Source organism: Rissa tridactyla, chromosome 10 (assembly GCF_028500815.1).
Source record: "Rissa tridactyla isolate bRisTri1 chromosome 10, bRisTri1.patW.cur.20221130, whole genome shotgun sequence".
NCBI classification, from domain to species: Eukaryota; Metazoa; Chordata; class Aves; order Charadriiformes; family Laridae; genus Rissa; species Rissa tridactyla.
In genome coordinates, this window is record NC_071475.1 from 5,947,100 (window position 1) to 5,969,839 (window position 22,740).

At 61.7% G+C, this 22,740-nt stretch overlaps 1 protein-coding gene across 14 annotated transcripts; it reads left to right on the forward strand.

Moving 5' to 3' along the window:
* Positions 1-208: 208 nt before the first annotated feature.
* USP19 (ubiquitin specific peptidase 19) lies at positions 209-21,853 on the forward strand. 14 transcript variants are annotated; one of them, XR_008468670.1, is made up of 29 exons: positions 209-329; positions 3,906-4,005; positions 4,177-4,421; positions 6,278-6,334; positions 7,437-7,565; positions 8,122-8,255; positions 8,590-8,997; positions 9,341-9,608; positions 9,742-9,898; positions 10,004-10,075; positions 10,605-10,720; positions 11,046-11,260; positions 11,575-11,776; positions 11,862-11,995; positions 12,177-12,335; positions 12,421-12,531; positions 12,706-12,816; positions 12,968-13,069; positions 13,438-13,578; positions 13,761-13,879; positions 14,103-14,240; positions 14,330-14,694; positions 15,377-15,487; positions 16,046-16,262; positions 16,595-16,747; positions 16,845-17,008; positions 17,089-17,267; positions 19,112-20,044; positions 21,667-21,800. XR_008468670.1 is itself a non-coding variant. In XM_054215971.1 (28 exons), exons 3-28 carry the CDS (start codon positions 4,313-4,315, stop codon positions 21,805-21,807), a joined length of 4,212 nt encoding a protein of 1,403 aa, XP_054071946.1. In that variant the 5' UTR covers positions 209-329; positions 3,906-4,005; positions 4,177-4,312; the 3' UTR covers positions 21,808-21,853. The 14 variants fall into 14 exon arrangements, 12 of the variants coding, with proteins under 12 accessions (XP_054071946.1, XP_054071950.1, XP_054071949.1 ...); XR_008468671.1 differs by lacking the exon at positions 21,667-21,800 and adding an exon at positions 18,408-18,983 and having other exon boundaries at positions 19,112-19,235; XM_054215971.1 differs by lacking the exon at positions 19,112-20,044 and having other exon boundaries at positions 21,667-21,853.
* Positions 21,854-22,740: the final 887 nt, after the last annotated feature.

Here is a 22,740-nt window from a genome sequence, read left to right on the forward strand (position 1 = left end):
TGGGGCCCGGCGGCGCCGCCCGGCCCGTTGCCATGGAAACGGCCCGGTGTGGGTCGCGCCCTTGGGGGCGGGTCTTCCCTCAGGCGCCGCGATTACGTCATGGCGGGCCTCGTTGCCATGGCGCTGCCGGGAGAGGGGAGGAAACGGGCCGGCGGCCGGCCCCGCCCCGCGTCACGTGACCGCCTCCCCCCCAGTCATCGCGCTTCCGCGTCACGTGGGTTCGTCCGCCGGCTTCCGGAAGTGCGTCACGGGCTCGGGCCTGTCTCCTGAGTCGGCCCGCTACGGAACTTCGTCCCGAAACAAAACAGACCGGAGCGGCGGGCGGGGCCGTGAGTGCGGGGCGGGACGGCGGCGGCGGGGCCGTGCGGGGCGGCGAGCGGCGGCTGGGGCGAGGGCCGGAGCCGCAGCCGCGGCGGCGGGAGGCAGGGCCGGGGCGGCGGGGAGCGAGGCGGTGTGGGAGGAGGCGGCGGTGGATGGCGGCGTGAGAGGGGCCCGAGGCGAGAGGGCTTGGCGGGCGGCGGGGGGCGCGGCAGCCGCGGGGCTGGGCCGCTGCCGTGGCCTGATGCTCTGCCTGCGCGGGGGCACTGCTGGGGCCTGCGGGCTGCGGGCCCTTGGGCAGAAGTACCGTTCCCTGTCCCTTTCCCCTCTCCTGAGGCCCGGCAGCAGCGCAGGGCAGGCCAGGGGCCCGCCGCCGGCTGCTGTCTGGTCAGACTCGTCTTCCCCAGAGACTTGTCAGGGCCTGGCGGGGGGCTGGGCCTGCCGGGCTCCCTAGGCAGCGTGGCTGTAAGGGCTAGCTGCTGGCACGGGGATTTCCACGCGGGTTGGAAACATTCTGTGTGGCAGTGCTGGGTTGGGTGCCCGCCCCAAGCAGCTCTGTGCTTGTCCTGGCTCAGCCTGTGTGTCAGGCACGCTGAGGAACTGTAGTAAGAGATGAGCTTCAGCCTTGAGACTTCTGATCTCTCGGGGGAATATGGAGCAGGTGACAAAAGTACTTGTGTGCATGAAGGAAGTGTTTCTGTTGGCTCTATTTGGGATATGGAGGAGCCAAAAGTCTGTGGAAGGATGATGCTGGCGGATAGCCACAGCCCACAACTACCCCAATAAAGGCCTTTGGCTGCTGAGGGGGAGGTGCTGCAGGCACAAACCAGGGCACCTCCTCCTGCCAAGTGCTACATGTGCCCCAAACGTGGGGGGTAAAGTGCATTTTGTTGGGCATCTTCTGCTGTTGTTCACTGAGCACTTACACTAGCTCAGTCTGGCACTGCCATGGGAAGAGGCGGCCCTTCTCTGTGGCCCTTTGGTCCCATTCTTGAGTTCTCCCTTTCCTTTGGCCAGTGAAAATGTTTGTGCAGCCCCAGCATGAACTGGGCTGAGGAACTGCTCTAGGCTAAGACAAACATGTCAGGAAATAGTTTCGCTCTGGCTGTTGTCTTGGTCCAGTACGCGCTGCAACCACGTGGGTGCTCGCACCGGCACAAAGGCTGGGAGAACAGAGGGCAAGGAGGCACCTCCTCTCTCGGTAGCATGGCCAGGCTTTCGCGGCTCAGAGAATAATGGAGCAAGGTTTCGTACAAGCGCCCAGCCCATCAGGTGCTTCTCGGAGGTACACCTGGCATCCAGCCAGGGCGGCCTTTCACCATCTCTCCCCTGCAGCAGCTCCTATAGTGCCGACATTAGTAATGCCAAAAGCTCTGTGCCCCTGCACACCTGGGGGCTGAATGTCCTGCCTGGCTGCATGTTTCCTGATGGCAGAGAGGCAGAAAGTTTCAGGGGTTAGAATAGGTGAATGGGAATAACCTGTGGTTTGCCTCTACTCATCCAAAACCCCATAGTGCCCACAGCGGCCTCAAGCTGCCATCAGTCTGGCAGCTGGAATCAGGCAGAGCTCCAGCCCCGCTTGGTTCCTGCCTGCTGTTAAGAATAACTGTCGGTAAAGCACCCGAGGGAGCCAGGCCCTTAGTAAGGCGTGAGAGCAGCAAGCTTCTCCCAGAGGAGTGACAGCAGACACGTGACCCTGGCACTCCTCCTCACCCTTTCTTGGGCAGAGGATGATCCTTTCTCAGCCCTCCAGGACCCTTCTCAGAGCCTGATGTCACCCTGCCCAGCAGTTATCCTATACCACCCCTTTGGAGGCACAGGAAGGAGGTGATGGAGTTCTGCCTGGTTCTGCATGAAGCAGTTGCTGCTTCTTGTCTCCCGCTCCTCTTGGAGTTCTCACCCTAGAGGCAAAAGAAATTCAGCAAAAAATGCTTTCCTATGTTTGCCAAGCCAGGTTAGCTTTCTCACCACTGGGAAGCATCTGTAGCCGGCGCGTTTTAGTGTTGGTGGTGTCGGGAGCTGAGCAACAGCATGCCGCTGGCAGCAGCAGCCTGCTGGCGTCAGAAGCCCAGCCTTGTGAACCACAGCCACGTTTGCCACTGCGAGGGGCTCTTCCCATCCCCTCTGCAGCCAGAGGTGCTGCGGCGTCCCCGGGAGACCCAGTGTGTGTAGCAGCTTGCGGGTGGCACTGCTGTCCTCCCACACTCTTTCAAGCTCTCTGGGGCTGATGCTGAGCCCTGCTCAGCGTCTTGGTCTCCAGGTTGTTTTGGGCCCCTCTGCTGCGGGTGGTGGGAGTTGCCTGTGCCAGGCAGCCAGGCTGGACTCAGAGCTCGGCCTTTTTGCTTGCCTTTGGTGGCTCTTGGTTAAAAGGGTGGGTTGGCCTGAAGATAAAGGGTTTGAGCTCAGCGCCTGTCATGGGGCTGGCTTTGCTAGAGCTGAGGGCAGGGCAGGACTGCTTTGCTCTCTGGGCTTCCTTGCAGTTTGTGGCTACGACTCCATGTTTGTGGCTACTTGTTGCCCTGAGTGTTTCTAGAACACAAACGCCCTGCAGAGCTGCCAGCATCCTCCCTCCAACCGAGAGCTTCCCTTGGAGGTGCCTCCTGTTCCCGGCCATACACGAGCAGAGCTGTGGGGTCTGCACTTTGTACAAGGGTGAGGGCAGGACAGGCTATTCCTGAGGGCATGGGGAACTCCAGAGGGAGAGGTAGACTCAGCGGAGCTGGGCTAGACCAAGATGCCCTGTGTCCTCAGATGGGAGCAGGGCTGTGGGATGGGGTGTGAATCGGTGCACCAGGACCTGCTACTGGCACCTGGGGATGGGTGGGATCCATGCAGCTGGATGTACTCTCCTGCAGCAAACCCCAGCAGACCGGTGAACGCTACTGGGGTGAGGGCAAGGGAAAAAGCTTCCCAGCTCCCTGCTTTTGCCACCTTCACGGAGGCACCTCGAGCAGGACTGTCTTCAGCAGGTTGTTCGAGCTCCTCTATGGAAGCCGTAACACCGGAGGGTGAAACTGAGACCAGCCCTTGGGCCAGGAGCTCCCAGACCCTGTCAGGGAGCTGGCTCTTCCTGGGAGGGCAAGTCTAAGGCGGTAGGGGGGAGCACCCTGCCCGCCCTGCCCTCTCCCCGGGGCAGGCAGAGTAGAGGTGTCCTGTTTCCAGGCCAGGCCCCGCTGGCACTGTCTGTAAACCGGTGGAGAGATGAATATGCAAGGTGCAGTCATGCTGGTTAAGCTCCCAGCTGGTGGGCGGGAGGGGGAGGAACTCTCTTCTTGCCAGGGAGCTCTGCTCTCATCTGTCACGGGAGACTGTCCCAGGCCTGCTCCTGCTTCTCCCCTTTCTTCCTTCTTAGGGCGTTACTCGCTCCCGTTCCCGCCCTCTTACATGGGACACTGTTTGACTGAAATAGCTGCCGCCCCAAGCTGTGGGGCGGGCTGCCCCAGTTGACCCTGGAGGCTCGATTTTGCAGACTGGGGCCTCCCCATGTCCTCGCCCTCGGCTCTGCCTCTGGGTGTTCTTAGCGCCGGCGGCTCCTCTGGGCCAGTGTTGCTGTAGTGGGAGCCATGAGCATGACAATTGCTTTCCAGGTTTTTAATGAGTGCCACATACGGAAGACCCCTGGTTGTATCTTGGGAGCTCTGACAAGCCCATGCTTTTGGCAGTAAGCGTTGTAACAGCTGTGATGAGGTAGGTTTCCTCACTGAGCTCTGCATGGGGCTTCCCATAAAAGCTGCAGTGGAGGTCGTGTCAGGGCACCAGCCCTGGGAGGGTCTGGCGCTGGGGCAGAGAGCAGATCCTGATGTTGTTCGGCCTTCTCCACCTGCTCCTCCTGCCACGTTTGCTCTCTCCTCTCTTTAGGCCACTAGTTCCTTGCCAGAGAGTTTGACCACAGAGAGTCGCCAAGATAGCTGGGCCAGGAAGAAAACGTCGCACCCCTGACCCAGACTCCATTACCGACCCCGGTGGGCCGTTTGTGTCCTCCAAACGGCAGAAAATGTCCAGCAGCACCAATGCCCCTGGCCAGAGGAGAGTGTCTCGGGGCTTGGATGATGCCGCCAACAAGAAGAAGCAGAAGGATCGAGCCAACCAGGAGAGCAAGGAAGGTGAGAGCCCCTCGGCAGCGCTGTGGCGAGCAGGCCTGTGGTTTCTCGGCCCTGCAGGGTGGGAGCCTTGCAGCCATCTGCTGCAGGATAAGCAGATTTAACTAATCGCTTCCTGCAGCTGATGGTAAACCGTATGATGTGGGATCCTCTTCGACAGAGTGTCCTCCCTGGACCTGTAACCTCCTTCCTTCGCGCGCTACTTAGCCCCAGCTATGTGAGGAAGGTCGAACCTGTGGCTTTGTTACCTTGAGCCTGGAGTTGGCCTCAGTGGTTGTTTCTAGACTCTGCTTTTGGCTGAGGCAGAGCTGCCCTGATCCAGAGGCAGTGGGACTGAAGCCGGTGGGTGCTTTTGCAGCTGGAGGCAGTGCTGCTTCCCCATCCGTTTGCCGAGGCCAGATGCTGCAAAGCAGCGACACAGTGTTGACAGCGCCCGCCAAGTGCGGGGCCTGTGGGTGGGGCTGGTGCTTTAGCTTCTGTGTCAGGGCAAGGTGTGGCTCAAGTGGAATAGTTGCTGTGGAATAATTCCCTCTGTAGCTGTGTGTATCTGATGATGAAAACTATGCTTCAGGTGCAGGCTCTGGTGTGGGGCAGGTAATGCCTGCGGGCAGGATGCAGGCAAGAGTTCCTGCAGCCCTGGGAAATTGCTCGATTTTTCTGCCTGCTCCATTATGACTGTTGTAACCTCAAAATCACAGGGTGTTTTATAGGCCAAGGTAAATGAGCGCTTGCTGAGGTCTCTGCTGGAGCAGCCAGCTGCAGTCCCCGATGCAAAACCCCAGAGTGCAGAGAGTGCAGCGTTGCACCTCGTCTCACATGGGAGGTGTGCTGTATCTCTGGTAAGGCCTGACCCTCCGCACCTTCTGATGCAGGGGGCTTCTGCCTTCCCAGGGGCTGCAGTGCAGCCACGCTGCCTCTGTCCCCTCTGTGCAGGGGTGGTGAGGGATGGAACGAGCTGTAGATCCTTCAGACAGTACCGCTGCAGTGCTTACCATGCTGCCAGCCCCACTGACACCTTTGCACCAGTGACTGTGGTGGTCAGCAGAGGTTTCCTACTGGTTTGTAGCCCATCAAGGGAGGCAGTGACAGCCCTCTGAGCACTCCAGGGTGGAGACCACAGTTCCCGTTGCTGCTGTTTCTCTGCTCCAGGACAGCGTGCTGTTGCTTTGAGCCCCTTGCCTGGCAGAGCTCACTGCCCTGTGGGGGTGGAGCAGGCCATGAGACACTTCTGGCTGTTGGAGGTAATCCTGTGGGGAGCAGGGATTAGGTGTCAGGTCAGTTTGGTTCCCCAGCCTGATCTGGAAGGAGGTTTTGGCTGCGGACACTGGTAGCTTGTGCTGGAATGGGAATGCTAAAGTGCAGCTGGGCTGTGTGGTTCTCTTGTTACAGCAGAATTTGTTTGAATGGTTTGAGCATGACCAAACATCAGGTTCTCCCTGTCTGATCAAGGCAGGACTCTTCTGCATGCCTGGAGGCTGAGGGCCCGGTGCGCTGAGCAGGGGCACACAGCCCGGTTACCACAAGCTCGACACTGAGACATGCCTCAAAGCAGCGCTGTCTGTGCAGTGCAGCGATGTTGTGTTGCTTCTACTGGGGTGCTGGTTAGACTGAGATATGGTGGTGTGGCCCAGAGCAGTGGTGCTGGGAGCTGACTTGCTGTGGTGCCCCAGGCAGCGTTCCAGGGAAGGGAGAGGTGTGAGGAAGCAGAGGAGGAAAATGAACAGCACATGCAGGATGCCTAGACAGAGGTTCAGGGGATAAAGAGGTGGCGTTTGAGATTTTGGGCATCAGCGTGCTGGCCCATGCTCTGAGATAACGGAATGACAGACCTGCCTGCACTTTGCTTCTCTGCCCACCAGTGTCTCACCCTGAGCTCGAGCAGGCTGAGACTGCCCAGGAGAAGGACTCAGAGGAGGGTAAGTCAAGGTGTGCGTCAGCTGTCAGTGCATGGCCATGGAGTGCCCTTGCCGAGGGATCTGAAACTCTCACATTGTCGTTGTCCCATGCTCAAGTGTTGAGCAGAACTAACCTGAGTGCTCCTTGCCACAGCGTTTGTTTTAACAGGATGCAGTCTTCCCAGGGGCCTGGAAGGATGCACATGGCTGGGAAGGGCTTGTCTGCAAGGAAGAGGCCCTCAGCACATGGCAGGCTGCTTCTGACGCAGGTGTCATGGTGCTGCTGAGCACATCTGTCCTGCTTGTTTCTGAGCAGGGAGCTGGGCTGGGCTGGGAAAATCCCAATCCATGTCACCCAGTGAGTGCTGATGACTGTTTCTGCCTTGATCCAGGTCTGCTTTGAGGGCAGATGGAGTAGGATACCCTTATGCCACAGAGGGCAGAATTAACCTGACTGAAATTAAGGTGATATAAATCACCTTTTTGCCTTGAAGACTTCAGAACACCGCAGGGCCAGACCTGGAGCCTGGCAGGCACCTGGTGGGCGTTCTACCTGCAGTGGAGTGACACTGCCACACCATTTTCTTCCTGGATGTGGCCTTCTTGCCCGGCTGGCCAGGCAACCACCCGTGTTTCAGTCGTGGTAACAGTGCTCACCTGGCAGGAGTACAGTGCTTTCGTGGTAGCAGCTGGGCTGCTCAGTTTGCATATGCAAAGAGGAAGTGGCAATTTCTGGTTGTGGGCAGAGTCCACTTGAATCCCCAGAGTAATTCTGTGGCTTCCTCGTTCCCTGGGGAAAGCAGCAATTGCTTTGTAGTTGGCAGGAGCCACCCCTTCTTCCCAGCCACTGCTGCTGCACGTGATGGGGCTGAGAGCAGCGCTGCCTTTCTGATCTCTCTAGTTCCCACCAGCATTCACCTGCCCTGCCACAACTTGTGCTCTTGTTTGTGGCCTGTCTGATGAGAGCAGGTTGCAAGCTTCCTGTTTGATTGGCATGACCTGTGTTCCCTGCGTCGACCTCCTTGAACTGAGCGTGCATTCAGGCTCTCGTTCCCCAGCCAAGGCGTGGGCACTGCAGGCTCGTGCCCCAGCAAGTGTGTGACACTTCCCTCCCTCTTCCTAGAGCTGCTGCTGGACTGGAAGCAGAACGCTGATGAGATCATCGTCAAGCTGAACTTGGGCAGCGGAGCTCTGAAGGTGGAGGATGTGGATGCTGCTTTCACTGACACGGACTGTGTGGTCAAACTACCAGGTATGGGGAGTGGAGGGACTGCTGCAGATGTTTCGTCAGCTGGGCTCGGCGCAGCTAGAAGTGGGGCTGATCCAGGCAGGCATAAAACTTTTCCTTCAGAGGCAGTGCCCCGCTGTCAGCTGGCACAGCTTCAGCCAGCAGGCAGGGCTGATACAAGAGCAGTGTAAAAGAAGAAGAGTGTAGAGCTGAGGAGGGCAGGAGCTGGCCTCTGCGCCAAGCGAGCAAGTGCCCACTGCTGCGCTGGTGCATCTCTGTCCCCTGCTTGCTAGGGTGACTGAGTCAGTCATGGGTATCCCTTGGAAAAGCGACCATGCCCCTGAGGGCAGAGAGGCCCAGGGCCTTCCCTCTGGGAAGGAGGCCAGCCAGATGTACAAAGCAAATCCAGGAAAGCTGGCATTACCCTGAAGGCTCCTGGGGTATGGTGGCAGCCTGCCTGCAGCATCCTTGGCTCTGGATGAGCGTTCCCTTGATCCCTGAGGCAGGTGAAAGGGGGCTGTGGGTTAGGTGACAGCTCTCTGGAGCGCTGCCTGAGGTGCCTGTCCCCCTCTGCTTGCAGACGGGCGCCAGTGGAGCTGTCAGTTCTATGAGGAGATTGAGAGCTCCTGCAGCAAGGTCCAGTGCAAGAAGGGCGACTTTCTACAGCTTGTGCTTCAGAAGAAGATCCCGCTGCATACCTGGTCTTCGCTTCTGGTGAGAAGGGGAGGATTTACCTTTTGAGGAGCTTACGGAGCCCGGGGGAGCTGGGGTGAGGGTTTCACTCCCTGCTCTTGAGCTGCTGAGGGAGCAATGTGGGGCACATCCTGCATCCACGTGCTTCCAGAGGCCACTGCCTCTGTGCCTTGCCTCTGTCCCAGGGAGGGCAATGTCATCGTACCCCTGTTCCTGCCTGCCCCACACTCTCCAGGTTTTGGAGCAGAGCCCTAGCGCATTTGGGGAAGGGCGAGTGAGGGTGAGGGGCTGACAAAGAGCATGAGAGGTGCTGCTGCCTGGATACCTTCCCACTGTGCTGCACTGCTTTTCACAGAAGAGAAGGAAAGATGGATCCAAAGAGCTGACCAAAGGGGCTGCATGCTGGGAGAACGGGAAGGAGAAGGCTGCTTCTGCAGAGCTGGCCCCTGAAGAGCTGAGGGCTGAAGGCACAGAGACACCGAGGTCCCGGCGGGAGCCTTCCAACCCCAAGCGCGCTCCGGGAAGAAGCGAGGCCCTGGGAGGGAAAAGCCCAGCCAGCCCAGGGACACAGAGCGGCCCCAGCGCCAAGCGGGCAGTATACCTCAAAGTGGCTCCCACTGAAGAGGGGCCAAATGCCAGAGTCACTGGGAGCATGGAGCCCAGCAAAGGGCACAGCGGGAGGGCAGGCAGCCGCCGCAATGGCAGAGCCAGCCAGGTCGATGGGCCTACAGCCCTCACAGACCTCGCACCGCCACTGGAGAAGGTACTTAGCACCCAGCCAAACGGGGCACCCCTGCTTCTCAGCCCCCGTGCAGAGGATGCTGCTTGCACAGGGACCCATCAATGCCGACGAGATGGGCTCCGGTGTTCTGTGGGGGTTGGCATGGGCCTGGCTGTGGTGGAGAAGAGGGTGACATGGGGACCCTGCAGTTGCTGGGCTGAGCGTGTGCTCTGGTGCTAAGGAGGCTGAGCCGAGCATGGGATGTGTGGGGGAAATGGGTGGCATGGGGCTGTGCCTGCCTGTCTGGCAGGAGTCACAGCGGATGAGCCAGGGCAGCTTGGGGGTGATGGTGTCTGTTTTTTACCATGTCCCTCTGTTTTGAAAGGCCGTGGTTTTGGCCAAGGAGACCGTTCCTGTGGAGATGCCACCTCTCACGGCTACCACAGAGGTGTTCCCCCACCGTGTTGCCACCTGTGTGGAGAAGAGGGTCCTGCAGCCAGGCAGCCCTGCCGAGGCCTTGCGGGGCCGGGACTGTACAGCTGTCCTGGGAGAGAGCTCTAAGGCTGTCCCAGTGGCCACCCCTCCCCTGGGCAGAGACAGTGAGAAGAGGGACTGGTCCAAGGATGACGTGGCTCTGGAAGCAGCAGCTGATGGTGAGTGGCTGGAGCCCAGCGGTCAGCCTGGTTGGGAAAGTTCATCTGCTCAGGACCTCTCCTGGGTCAGCCTGCAGTGCTGCCTCGGCGCGCAAAGAAGGTAATATCTCTCTCCATGGCTTTCCTTGCTCAGAGCCAGAGCCTGTTGTGAGCCTGACCTTTGTCAAGAATGACTCATACGAGAAGGGAAATGACCTGGTGGTGGTGCACGTCTACGTGAAGGAGATCCACAAGGAGACATCCAAGGTGTTGTTCCGGGAGCAAGACTTCACGCTGCTGTTCCAGACGAGGTACCGACATGCCTCGGGACAGTGCCAAGCTGCTGCGGAGCTCCGGACTATGGCCGGGTTACTTGTTCGTTCACTTCTTCTCACTCGCTCCCAATTTCTTTGCAGCGACACAAACTTCCTTCGCCTCCATCCTGGCTGTGGGCCTCACACAGTGTTCCGGTGGCAGGTGAAACTCAGGTATGGCTTCTATCCTTCTAGCCCACACCAGGGCAAGGGTGCTGAGAGTGCAGAGCTGGAGCAGGAGCCAGTCCTGGCTGGCACGTCTGTGCAAGGAACGCTCATTTCTGCACCTGGGGGTCTCCCTTACGCCATGCTGCACTAATGCCCCAAGCCCAGGCTGCCTTGGCTCTGTGTGGTGGCTTGCAGGGGAGGAAATCCCAGTGCCTCCTTGCCTGCAGTTCCCCCCAGCCCGTTCCGGAGCTCTTGGGGATGGAGCCAGACCAGCCTATGTGCATTTGGGGTGGGCTGTCCAGTGGGAGGGGCATGTGGAGCCAAGCAGAATGAATCTGCCAGGAAGGGGGCCCTCTGTGTGCTCAATGTTATCCAGGCTCAAGGGTTTCTGCCCTTGTTTGCCAGGCCCACCTCAGGGTTGGTGCTAACTGGGTCCCTAATGCCTGGCGTCCATGGCACTACCTTGCAGAGGCTTTGGCATGTCTGAGGCTGCTGGGGGGTCTGGGGCACCCCTGACTTGCTGGGTGTCTTGCAGGAACCTTATTGATCCGGACCAGTGCACATACAACTTCATGGTGTCTCGCATCGACGTCTGCCTGAAGAAACGCCAGAGCCAGCGCTGGGGGGGGCTGGAGGCTCCAGCCACACGAGGTCTGCACCCTGCCTTTTTGTCTTGCCTGCCTGCTGCACCCTAGCAGGGCATGGGCCCTCCTCACTCCTGGCAGCAGCCAGATCGTGCCAGATTGTCCGGTGCAGGGTTGTGGGGAAGGAGGGGGGCTTAGTGGGTGTAGGCAGGAGAGGTTTAGGGCAAGGCAAGCCAAGCCAAGCTCTAGGGGAAGGGCATTGCTGTTCCCCTTGTTCATGGGGAAGAGGCATAGGAGAGAGCCTGTGTGCGAGCATGGACCAAGTGGCTCAGCCCCGCCGTGGGCAGCGCATGGTGCTGCTAACCACAGGCCCACCCTTCCCCCTTTTTAAGGTGCAGTGGGTGGTGCAAAGGTTGCCATGCCTACAGGCCCTACCCCTCTGGACAAGAACCCCCCTGGCAGTAACCAGCATCCCCTGTCCAGCAAGGAGGAGGCCCGAGCCAGCGACAAAGAGAAACCGCGTGTGGAAGATGGGAGTCTGGATGGTGTGGCAGCTCGTACAGCCCCAGAGCATGTGGCAGTGAAGCAAGAGCCCCACATCCCCTCGGTGAGTAGGTCTGCATGGGGTTTGACCTGGGCAGGGGGAAAGGGGGGCCCACTTGTCCATCTTGTGGGACTCCACCTCCCTGGTGTTGCTTTGGGGACTGGCAGACTGTTTCTGGAAGAGAAGGCAGCACTCCTCAGTCATAGCTGGCAGGACTGGGGGCAGCAATTGGCCTGTCTGTCCCAGTCCTGGTGGGAGATGGCATGATGGCTCCAGCCCAGCCATGTCTGAGGGATGCCTTGGCTTTTGGTTTCCTCCGGTGTTCCCAGAGAGACCCCCCGAGCGCAGCACTCTCACACCCTCCTCTTCTTTGGCAGCCCAAACCGACGTGCATGGTGCCACCAATGACACACAGCCCTGTGAGCACTGAGAGTGTGGAGGATGATGAGGATGAGGACGAGAAGAAGAAGGTGTGCCTGCCCGGCTTCACAGGGCTGGTGAACCTTGGCAACACCTGCTTCATGAATAGCGTCATCCAGTCCCTGTCCAACACCCGGGAGCTGCGCGACTACTTCCATGGTGAGCCCACACTGAGAGTCCAGCAGAGCCCTGTCACTCGGATGGTGCAGCCGGTGGCACCCTCGCTCTCCTGTGTCTCTTACAGATCGGTCCTTTGAGTCGGAAATCAACTATAACAACCCCCTGGGGACTGGGGGACGCCTGGCCATTGGCTTTGCCATGCTGCTGCGAGCGCTGTGGAAGGGCACACACCATGCCTTCCAGCCCTCTAAACTAAAGGTAGGGCCGCAGTCACCAGCACTGCCGTGAGTCCCCACCACTCTTCTGTGGGCACCTGGATGCCCTGCTGGTGCCACTGAGAGCTAGGTGGGTGTGGGTGGGTGCAGCCAGGCTTTGTGTGTCGGACTGGCAGTGCTGCCAGGGGGCTGCTGACCAGCTCTGACTACTGTGCTCTCCCCAGGCAATCGTGGCCAGCAAGGCCAGTCAGTTCACTGGCTATGCCCAGCATGATGCTCAGGAGTTCATGGCCTTCCTACTTGATGGCCTGCACGAGGACCTCAACCGCATCCAGAACAAGCCCTATACAGAAACTGTTGACTCAGATGGGAGGCCCGACGAGGTGAGGATGTCCTTCCCCAAAGCCACTGGGAGAGCAGCCCTAGCCTGGGTGGTTTAGCATAGTGCTGACCCCTCTTTCCCCATAGGTGGTAGCTGAGGAGGCCTGGCAACGACACAAGATGAGGAACGACTCTTTCATTGTGGACCTTTTCCAGGGCCAGTACAAATCCAAGCTGGTGTGCCCAGTGTGTTCCAAGGTAGGGCAGCCCTTGGAGGGTCTGTTCCTGTCCTGGCTGTGCAGCAGCAGGCTTCTGACCCTCAGAGAGCACAGGTCACAGGGCAAGGCTCGATCTCAGGTCTTCTGGGGCTGCTGCCCCACTGATCTCAGCCACAAGCACTTCCCACAACTGAATGTGCTCTCGCATCTGCAGGTGTCTATCACCTTCGACCCCTTCCTGTACCTCCCTGTGCCTCTCCCACAAAAGCAGAAGGTGCTGACTGTCTACTACTTTGCAAAGGAGCCGCACAAGAAACCGATCAAGGTAAAGGACACAGTCTGCTCTGGGGTAGGAGCCTGAGAGGGCTCCTGGAGATGCCCCAGGCAGCTGGTTGTGTGCCAGCAGGCTGAGCCTTGTGTTAAGGGCCCGCATGCCTTGGTGTGGTGTGACTGATGGGGCACTTTCTTGCTGGCAGTTCCTTGTGAGTATCAGCAAGGAGAACTCCAGTGCCATGGAGGTACTCGACTCGGTGGCCCACAGTGTGCATGTGAAACCAGAGAACCTGCGCCTGGCAGAGGTAAGAGTGCTCCAGCTGGGGAGCAAGCCGTGGGCTGCTCTTGTGGGCACCCTGGTTCCCACAGCTCTGCAGGGAATATGGCCACTGACAGTCGCTTGCCATATGCCGCATATCCATGGGACAGATTTTGTCATGGGTGGCAGTGTCCTGCACAGGGTGCTGCCAAGCGGAGCCCTGCTAGGAGGGCTGGGCCACTGCAGGAGAGCAAGGGGTGTCCATCCTCCCCTGGTGGGTTGGTGAGCCGAGCACAGCATCCCTGTGGTGCTGCTGTCCCCGCAGCTCACTGTGGGGCTGAGATCTGTGGCTTTCTCAGGAGATGAAGTATGGGGCAGCCCTCACATGGTCTTGCTCCACTGCTTTCCTGCCAGGTGATCAAGAATCGCTTCCACCGCATGTTCCTGCCATCCAACTCGTTGGACACAGTCTCCCCCACAGACCTGCTGCTCTGCTTCGAGGTGCTGTCCCCAGAGCTGGCCAAGGAGCGGGTGGTGGAGCTGCAGGTCCAGCAGGTAAGAAGGGATATTGGGACTGCCTGGAGGCATGCAGAGAGGCTGAGCCTGCGAGTGGGGCTGAGCAGGAGGGGGAGAGTTGCACACAAGAGTGACTAGCTGCGTTGAGCATGGATGCCCACTGGAGCTACCTTGTCCTGCCTGGGTGCCCTTCCCTGACCAATGGGTCCTTTCTCCTACAGCGTCCGCAGGTGCCCAGCGGCCCCATCGCCAAGTGTGCTGCCTGCCAGAAGAAGCAACTGCCTGAGGATGAGAAGCTCAGGCGCTGCACGAGGTGCTATCGAGTCGGTTACTGCAACGTGTGAGTTGACTTGGCGCATGGCAGGGAGGGATGATCTCCTGCCTTGAAGGGTTAGATGGGAGAGCTCAGTCCACTGGGAGGAGGTGGGATGGGTCTGGTCTTTGGGAGGGAGCCAGTCTGGCTGGTGGTGTTCCCCTTGTCCCCAGCACATCCCTCTGGCCCTGCCAAGCTCCTGCCCGGGGTGGACGCGGATGCTGGGTTCACCTGGGACTCTGTGTTACAGGGCATGTCAGAAAACACACTGGCCAGACCACAAGGCTTTGTGCCGCCCAGAGAACATCGGTTTCCCCTTCCTCATCAGTGTGCCGGAGTCCCGCCTGACCTATGCCCGCCTGGCCCAGCTGCTGGAGGGCTATGCAAGGTGAGGGTCCAGGGAAGGAGGGTGTTTCTGCCCCGGAGCTGAGCTTGGCCCTGTGCCTGTCTGTCTCTGACTGTCACCTCCTTGCCCAGGTACTCGGTCAGCGTGTTCCAGCCTCCATTCCAGCTGGGACGGATGTCACCAGAGCAGGGGCTGCAGCCTCTGCTCCCGGACAAGCTGGAGCCCCTGGCAAAGAGCAGCTGTGCAGCAGCCACCTCTGCCCCTGAGCTGGGGGACGGGGACAGGGCTTCCAGCCTCCTGCAGGAGCCCCCGCTCTCGCCAGCTCTGCCAGAGCTGCACCCGGAGCTGGGGGACACTGGCACTGTCCGGAGCAAGGTCCTGGCAGCCAGGAGTTCTCTGCTGAGCTTGGATTCGGGCTTCTCCGAGCACATGGAGTCGCAGGGCGACAGCTGTTGCGAGAAGGAGCCGTCCTATGAGAGAGCCCTCAAGCCAGAAGGTAAGAGATGTTGCGGTGATAACCGTGTCTGTGCTGGCAGCCCCAAGACAAAACAAGAGCAATTCTCCCTCCTTGGGGTGATCTCCCACCACAGCATCTCCTCTCCTGTTGTGAGCTTTGTCCGGAAACCCTTGGGAACATATGTGAGGCCCTGGGAGCTGTGTTTTGGCAGCACTGCCTCACCTGAAATGCCTGTCTGCCCATCCTCTGTCTTGCCTTGACAGGGCCCTCGGGGCAGAGCCAGAGACCTGACTAGGAAGAGGCTGGAGTGTTGTGTTTTTGTGGGAGTGGTGGGAAGGCAAGGGCTGGCAGAAGCCTCCAAGTCCCGTGGGAGGGCAGAGCCTGGCGCAGGCTGAGCCCCTCGGGGCTGTGAGCGTAGCGTTTCCCTCGCTCTGACTCAGCTGCACGGGAGCAGCCTCTTGCGCTCGGCTGCCTGACTGTCACGTTTCCAGACACTCGTCTCAGGATGGCAGCAATGTGCAGTGAAGGGGCAAGGCAGGCAGAGGAGCACAGCTTGCCAGGGGCAGGCGCCTGCTAAAAATAGTCAAGGACACGGGGCACGTGGTTGTGTGCCTGCAAGGCCGTAGCATGTGAGATGGGGGTGGGGGCACTGCAAATTCTTGGCCCCCTACGCAGGGCAGACAGGCAGTGCCACCGCAGATCTGTCCCTGCCTGTCCACAGCTGCCATCCCTGGGTACCAACACACTCCAGACTCGCTGAGTGCCCGCGCCACGCAGTTCTACATCAACAAGATCGATGCTGCCAACCGAGAGCACAAGCTGGAAGATAAAGGTGAGCCCAGAGCCCTAGAAGGTGCCACCTTCATCCCTTGCAGTTGCTGGTAGGGTGGTGGATCTGCCTGGCCAGGGTGCCAGAGGCTGCATGGCACAAGGTGAACCCAGGTGTCACTGTCAGGACTGGACGGTGGAAGCTGCATCTGGCACAGAGGAGGGCAGGGCTCTGCTGCATAGAGCCGCTGCCTAGAAATTCTTCTCAGGCATGACATTCCTGCTCTCCTCAGCAAATAGACCAATTCCCTTCAAACTCCTGCATCCACAGAGAGTCTGTGATCTGTGGGTCACGTCATGTCTGAATGGGACACCCGCAGCCAGTGCTGGTTATGGAGGTGCTACCGAGAGGGACTGTGCCCACCTTGCCCCACTGGCTGTGGGCCTCTGCCACCCTGGGGTGGTGAACTGGGCACTGCAGGTGCCCCAGAGGGGTACTTGTCCCGTCCTGGCAGCGCTGCGTGATTGCTGTATTGGGACGGGCAAGACTACTTCTAGCCCCAGCAAGGTGGCCTGGTGTAGCCTGTCAGGGCAGGTGTGTGAGGTGTGTGCTCCTTCTCAGGTGACAACCCCCTGGAGCTGACAGATGACTGCTCCCTTGCCCTGGTGTGGAAGAATAATGAGCGCCTCAAGGAGTTTGTGTTGGTGGAATCCAAGGAGCTGGAGTGCGTGGAGGACCCAGGCTCGGCTAGCGAAGCAGCCCGGGCTGGCCACTTCACCCTGGAGCAGTGCCTCAATCTCTTCACCAAGCCTGAAGTCCTGGCCCCAGAGGAAGCGTGGTGAGGAAGGTGATGGGGTGGGTTCCAGCCTGTGGGCTCAGACAGCAGCGGGGGTTTCCCAGGAGCTGTCTGGGCCTGCACGCTTCTTCTGGCAGCCTGGAGCGTTGCTCTGGCCTTCCCTGTGCTCTGGAGAGGGAGGCTAATAGACAGCAGGGAGCAATGCCAGCACTCCACAGGGCTGTGCTGGCCTCCCTTGGCAGGGGAGGCTGAGACCCCCCACATCCCCTCTGTCAGCCCCACCTGTGAGGGACCTTGAGTCTGGGCTGGGCTGGGCTGTGAGACCCGGGGCTCTCCCCGCGCTGGTAATGATATAATAATACCTCTTCCCCTAGGTACTGCCCCAAGTGCAAGCAGCACCGCGAGGCCTCCAAGCAGCTGATGCTATGGCGCCTGCCCAACGTCCTCATTATCCAGCTCAAGCGCTTCTCCTTCCGCAGCTTTATTTGGAGGGACAAGATCAATGACATGGTGGACTTCCCCGTCCGGTGAGACCCCGGGGGATGAAATGCCTGTGCTGCCCTGCAGTCTGGCCTCTTGCTGCCTAATGCTGACTGCCCCGACTGACCCCCTGTCTCTCCCCAGGAGCCTGGACCTGAGCAAGTTCTGCATCGGCCGGAAGGGCGAGCAGCAGCTGCCCATGTACGACTTATACGCTGTGATCAACCACTACGGAGGCATGATTGGGGGGCACTACACGGCGTACGCCCGCCTGCCCAACGACAAGAACAGCCAGCGCAGTGACGTGGGTGAGGATCTGCCGACCTCGCCGCCCCGCCTCTCCTGCAGCTGTGGCCCTTCTGCTTGCTTAACCCTTCTCTCCTCTCAGGCTGGCGGCTCTTTGACGACAGCACAGTCACCACCGTGGATGAGAGCCAGGTGGTAACCAGATACGCGTATGTCCTCTTCTACCGCCGGAGGAACTCTCCTGTGGAGAGACCCCTGCCAGGGCACCCCGCAGACCACCGAGCTGAGCGCACACCCTCTGCCGAAGCTGCTGCTAGCCAGGTGAGAGCTCATGTCCCTTTTGGCACTGTTGGAGCCACAGAGCCGTGAAACGTGCCCAGATGCCCACACGCAGGGTCCAGCCTGTCTCTGCTAGCACCCACAGAGCCTGGCACAGCTGTGGTGTGATGTCTGCCTCTCTTCGACACCGAAGAGCTTGCACTGGCTGGGCGTTGGGACCTGTCTTGCCCTGTTCTCACTGTGAGCTTGGGATAGTCCCTGCCCTGAGGGACCACAGGAGAGCTGGTTTCCGTCTTTAGGGTGGGAGTGTTGGTGGGAGGGCACCAGAGGAGGCAGGAAGGGGGCTCAGCCTCGCCGGGGCCTGCACCGAAGGAAGGCTGTGAGCGGTACAGCAGGAGCTGGCTGTGCCGGGAAGCGTTGAGATCCTGCCCTCCGCAGCCGCTCTCGAGGCAGGGTGGGGGACACTTTCTGCTGGGGCCCAGCTTGGGGCCAAGCTAGGTGCAAAAAAGGCAAATGCCAGCGCTGAGCCAGAGGCCTGGCAGCCTCCGCAGGGTGCTGACGAGAAACCTGCCAGAGTGAGCTCTGCTGCTGGGCCGCCCGGGAGGGAGGGGTGGGCCAGCCGGTGGCAGGGTGCTTTTGGCATGCACTGGTGGGGAACGGTTGGGCTGATCTTTGCGTGAACGTCAAGACGTGAAGGCCCAGGTTGGGGCACAGCGCAGCACCCACCTGGCGAGCCCCTCCCCCCCCCCCCCCCGGCATCGCTGTCCTGCAGCCCTTCCCTCTGCGCTCAGCACCCCCGTGGCCCCGTGGGGATTCAGGATGATGCTCAGTTCATGTCTGGCACGGTGGCACACGTGTGCCCTGTGGGGCCCTTCTGGCCTGGGTCCCCGGCCTGTCTGGCTCGTGCAGCCCTTGGTCCAGCACTGGTTAGGCATCCCAGCTCTTCCTTCTCATCGGGGGACGGGAGCTGCCACTCTCTGGGGCCAGGGGCTGTCTGGCACGTTAGTGTCTGCCTGCCTGAGCTGTTCCTGTCCTGGAGGGGGGGCTTTGCGTGTCCCGGAGCAGCCCCACTTGCTGTTGGTGGCCTGGGCAACAGGAAGGCTGCGCTGCTCATCCCACACTGGTGTTGGGAGCCTTCAGGGGCCCCGGGCAGCACCGACGCTCACTGTAACCCCCCCCCAGCGCCGGGGCTCATCGGGTGTCCCCATGGCGCCGGGCCTCATCATGCCCTCGGCAGCACCGGATCCCCCGCAGCGCTGGGGGATCACTGGATCCCACCAGGGCTGAGCGAGTCCCCGAGCCCCTCGGACCACCCCCACCCTCCCGAGTACTGGGTGCCCTCTGGAGACCTGCGCCCTGATTGGCTGGCCCGCATGATCACCGAATGGCTGGGCTGTGATTGCCTGCCTGCGGATAATCCTCCTGGAAGTTGGACTACGATTGGCTGTCGGAGCATCCCCACCCGCTGAAGCAGACCCGTGACTGGCTGTGCTGCAACCGTGCCTCCTGCTCCTGCCGCCCCCCCCGGCTCTGGATTTGCTGTCATCTGAAGGATCCGGTTGGGATCACAAAAGCTGGGCTGTGATTGGCTGCTGCCTGCCCCCTCGACACCTGGACCCACCAATGCCAGAGCATCGGCTCCATCGGGATCTGGTTGCCCGCTCCGCGGCCCTACGAAGACCCTGCCCTGCCGGAGCCCGGCTGCGCCCCGTGTGCCGGAGACCCCGAAGAGCCGCGGGGGCGGGTGCGACCGCGACGGTGCTGCATGGGGAGGCGGGCTGGCTGGGCACGGGGCTGGGCTCGCAGGCAGCCGCCTGCCCCGGGGGATGGCGAGGGGTGTTGCCCATTGTGTTCTCCAAGTGCTGACGCAGGTTTCCACATCGCAGGCTTCTCTGATCTGGCAGGAACTGGAGGCTGAAGAACAAGAGTTGCAGCTCGAGGCGCCCCAAAGGCCTGCAAGAAACTCCTGGAGGCCCCGTGGCCAGAAGTGGAGTCCGGGCACCCCCCAGCACCCAGATGAAGGCTGCGTCAGATACTTCGTCCTGGCCACCACGGCCGCAATTGTCGCGCTCTTCCTGAATGTCTTCTACCCGCTCATTTACCAGACCCGCTGGAGATAGGCACAGGCACGCAGCCAGCTGCAGGAGCAGAGCTGCCGGGGCATGCACTGTCCTAGGATGCTACGCGACGAAGATGTCAGGTGGCAGGACAGAAACTGCCAGGAAGGACTCGCCAAGGGAAGCGTGGGGATGTCGGCTCCTGCCTGTCTGCTCTGGCATCTCCCGTGCCAGCTGGCAGGGCTGCGTGGGCAGCTCGCTGCCTTGCCAAGGTGCAGCCCAGAACCAGGAGTCCCTCAGCCCTCCTTCACCCGTTCTGCCTGCTGGGAGCAGGGCAGACCTCGTGGCTACCTGCTGCTCAGGGAGGGATGTTGCTGCTGCAGCAGGGCCGGGGGCTGGGAGCCCTCTGGGAATATCAACCACCTCTGTTTGGCTCCCAGGAAAGAAGCAGAGACCTACTGGAAGGCTGCAGCAAGGGCAGGATGCCCTGACACGGGTCCTGGTCCGGCCACCTCTCCCAGCTGTGCTGCTGCGAGAACCTTGTGCTCCCCAGGGCTGGTGTGACCTATGGCTCCTGGGCCAGCCCCGTCCCTCCTGGTGCCAGCTGCCTATGCACCTGGAGCTGTGCATGTCACACTCTCATGCTGGGACCGAATGGGCTTGTCACCAAGGGCTTGCGTGCTTCTCCGTTCAGCCCTGCTGCAGCTCCTCTTCCCCAGGCAGCTGCTGCGGAGCCTGGCAAACTGGGATGGGATGCCCACGGTGAGCACCCCCCTCTGTGGGCTGCTGGCTCCCACCATCGCCATGGGGGCTGTCCCCACTCAGCCCTAGCTGGCTGTGTCTGGGGGGCTGGGTCTGTGCTGGGGGAGTGTGGTGCGGTGCCTCATTTGCGAAGGGACGGGCTGCCCATGCTGTGGGAGAGGCATGGGGTCGGGGAGCGCAGGCAGGACCTCGGTGTGTTAATAAAGCCGGGTTTTCCAAAGAGAAGCAGTATCCCTGTCCTGTGTGATGGGACCCCCGCAGAGGGGCAGGGACTCTGCCCCAGAGCCTGCTCCAGCACAGGGCAGGTGCCAGTGACCTTCCTGTACCTGATGCAGCTGCTTGCAGAGTCTCTCTGGCCCAGCCGGCACAGTGACCCTGCCCTGGGCTTTGCAGGGTGCCTGGTACACCCTGTGCGGCAGCAGGCTCTGGGGACAGCTCTTGCCTGCTGGTGCTGTGGGGCACAGGCTGGGCTCTGGCTCCCCAGCCATGGGGTGGCAGCCCCGGTGGGACACGTATGGGGCAGGGGGAGCCCGGTGTGGCCGGCAGCGCACGGTCCCATGGGGCCGGGGCGCAGGCTGCGGCTCCAGCGGTGTCTGACATTGAGACGTGTCGCCCTTGGCTGAGCGTGGCTCAGCCTGCTCTGGCGTGTTTGGGTGCGAGAGGTGACTTCAGAGCCCTGTGACTTCCTTTTCCGTCTCCGCTGCTGTCCCGCCGGCTGTGTCCTTGGCTGGCGTGGGAAGGATGCTTGGCAGGGAAGGGGGTCGCCCGGGTGTCTGGCTGGGGTTTGAGCCGGACAGCGGGGAGCCCAGGGCTCCTCCGCCTCGGTCCCGCACCCCTCTTGCACGTGCGCCACACTGTCCCCCCCCTGCCGAGTGGGTCCCAGCCGGGGAGGCTGGTGGGGCCGTGCCGCGGTCATGAGGTGCCGGTCCTGGAACAGTCGCCTCATTGTCTGCAGCCCCGGGGCTCGGCGGCTTCCCCCGCTCGCCCACGGCGCTGGCCTCGTGGGGCTGAGTCAGTGCCCGGCGCCGGTGGGGTGACCTCTGCTCCGGCTGGCGCCCCAGGCTTGGGGCCTACAAGCCACTGCCTGCACCTGCCTGCCCTCCCCGGAGGTGGGTGGCCGGCAGCGAGGCCCAGGCTACACCCTCTGGGCTCTGGAAATCCCCTCTGGTCCTGTGCCGTTCCTTAGACCCCGGCAGGCGCTGGCAGCCTGCCCCGTGGCTCGCTGCTGCCGCCCGGGCTGGCAGGGTGCCCGTGCTGGGGCGCGGGGCTCTGCTCAGACCGGCCCTGGCCGCGGCAGCCCCGGGGCCACGAGTGCCGGGCTGGGGAGAGGCAGCAGCACCGGGGCCGGGCTGAGCGTGCTGCAGCCTGGCTCTCCTTAGGCAGGCAGGCGGGGGCTGCCGCCGGGGGCCCTGGGCATGCTGCCTTACCCCTGCCAGGGCTGGCACCGGCTGCTGTGTCTGCTCCACACTGTGTGGGATCCCCCACCTGAGGGGTTGCATCCCCCACAGCCCCCCTGGGAGCAGGGAGGGAGAGGGGTGGGCTGGGCACTGGTGTCCCCCTCATGCCCCTGGTGTCCCTATCCTGCCCGCGGTCTCCCTCTCATGCCCGCCTTCTGCTTGCAGGGACTGCCCCCGGTGCCGTTCGGATCCGGCCTGGCCCCCGAAGGAGCCCCGGCGCTGGCTGCAGAAGGCCTCCCCGAGCGCTTCGCCAGCCCCGCCGAGCGCCCGGCCCCCTCCTACAGCAGCATGGAAGAAGTCGACTAGGGCGTTGGGGGGTGCCTGCCCCGGGGGGTGCGGGCCAGGCCGGGCACTGGGGAGGGAGGGGGGGATGGGGGGTGGTTGGGGTTTGTCCTGCGCTCATTAAACTTGCTGAACTCCACTCGCCTCTGCTTCCTGCTGTCCCCTGGTGAGCCCCCCCAGGACCCCGTGTCCCCCAGCGTGCTGTTGGGGCCCCTAGCACCCTGCGTCCCCGGGTGCCCTCATGTCCCCTGCTGTGCTGGGATACAGGGTGCGCCCCACAGCTCTGTGTCCCCTGGTGTCCCCCAGTGCTCCTTGCAGCCCAGTCCCCCCCCTCCAGGTCCCCTGGCGCTTAGTGCACGCTGCAGCTTGATGTCCCTGCTGGGCTCTGCTGCCCCCAGCGTGCCCCTGGTGTCCCCTGGTGCTTGCTGTCCCCTGGTGTCCCTCAGTGCCGGGTGTTTCTTGGTACACCCTGCTGCCGGGTGCACCCTACAGCAGCGGGGGGACGCCCAGTGACCCCTGATGTGCCTCGGTGCCTGGAGTCCCCCGGTGCCCGCTGCTTCTCAGTGTGCTCTGCGGCTGGCTGCGCCCTGTCGCCCGGTGTTCCCCGGTGCAGTCCCACCGCCATAGTGCCTGGTGTCCCCTGGTGTGCCCTGGTGCTAGTGCAGCGGGACTGCAAGTCCCAGCACCCGGTGTCTCCCAGTGTGTCCCGGTACCGATACAGCGGGACTGCAAGTGCCTGTTGTGCCCGGTACACCCTGCTGTCCGGTATCCCCTCGCGCCAGTGTGCCAGGACTGCAAGTCCCGACACCACGTCGCCCGGTGTCCCCCGGTGCGGGCTGGTGTGGCAGGACGGCAAGTCCCGGTGCTCTAATGCCCGGTGTCCCTAATGCCAGTAGGACGCCCGTCCCCCGGTGCGCCCCGTCCCCGCTGTGTGCCCTATCGTCTAGTGTCCCCGGC

Bases quoted from the DNA above. Each gene is read 5' to 3' on its own strand.
- USP19 (XM_054215963.1), top strand. From the start codon at position 4,313: ATGTCCAGCAGCACCAATGCCCCTGGCCAGAGGAGAGTGTCTCGGGGC. The intron at 10,076-10,604 runs GTATGGCTTCTA...GGTGTCTTGCAG, and splicing joins CGGTGGCAGGTGAAACTCAG to GAACCTTATTGATCCGGACC. The intron at 17,009-17,088 runs GTGAGGATCTGC...CTCTCCTCTCAG, and splicing joins CAGCCAGCGCAGTGACGTGG to GCTGGCGGCTCTTTGACGAC.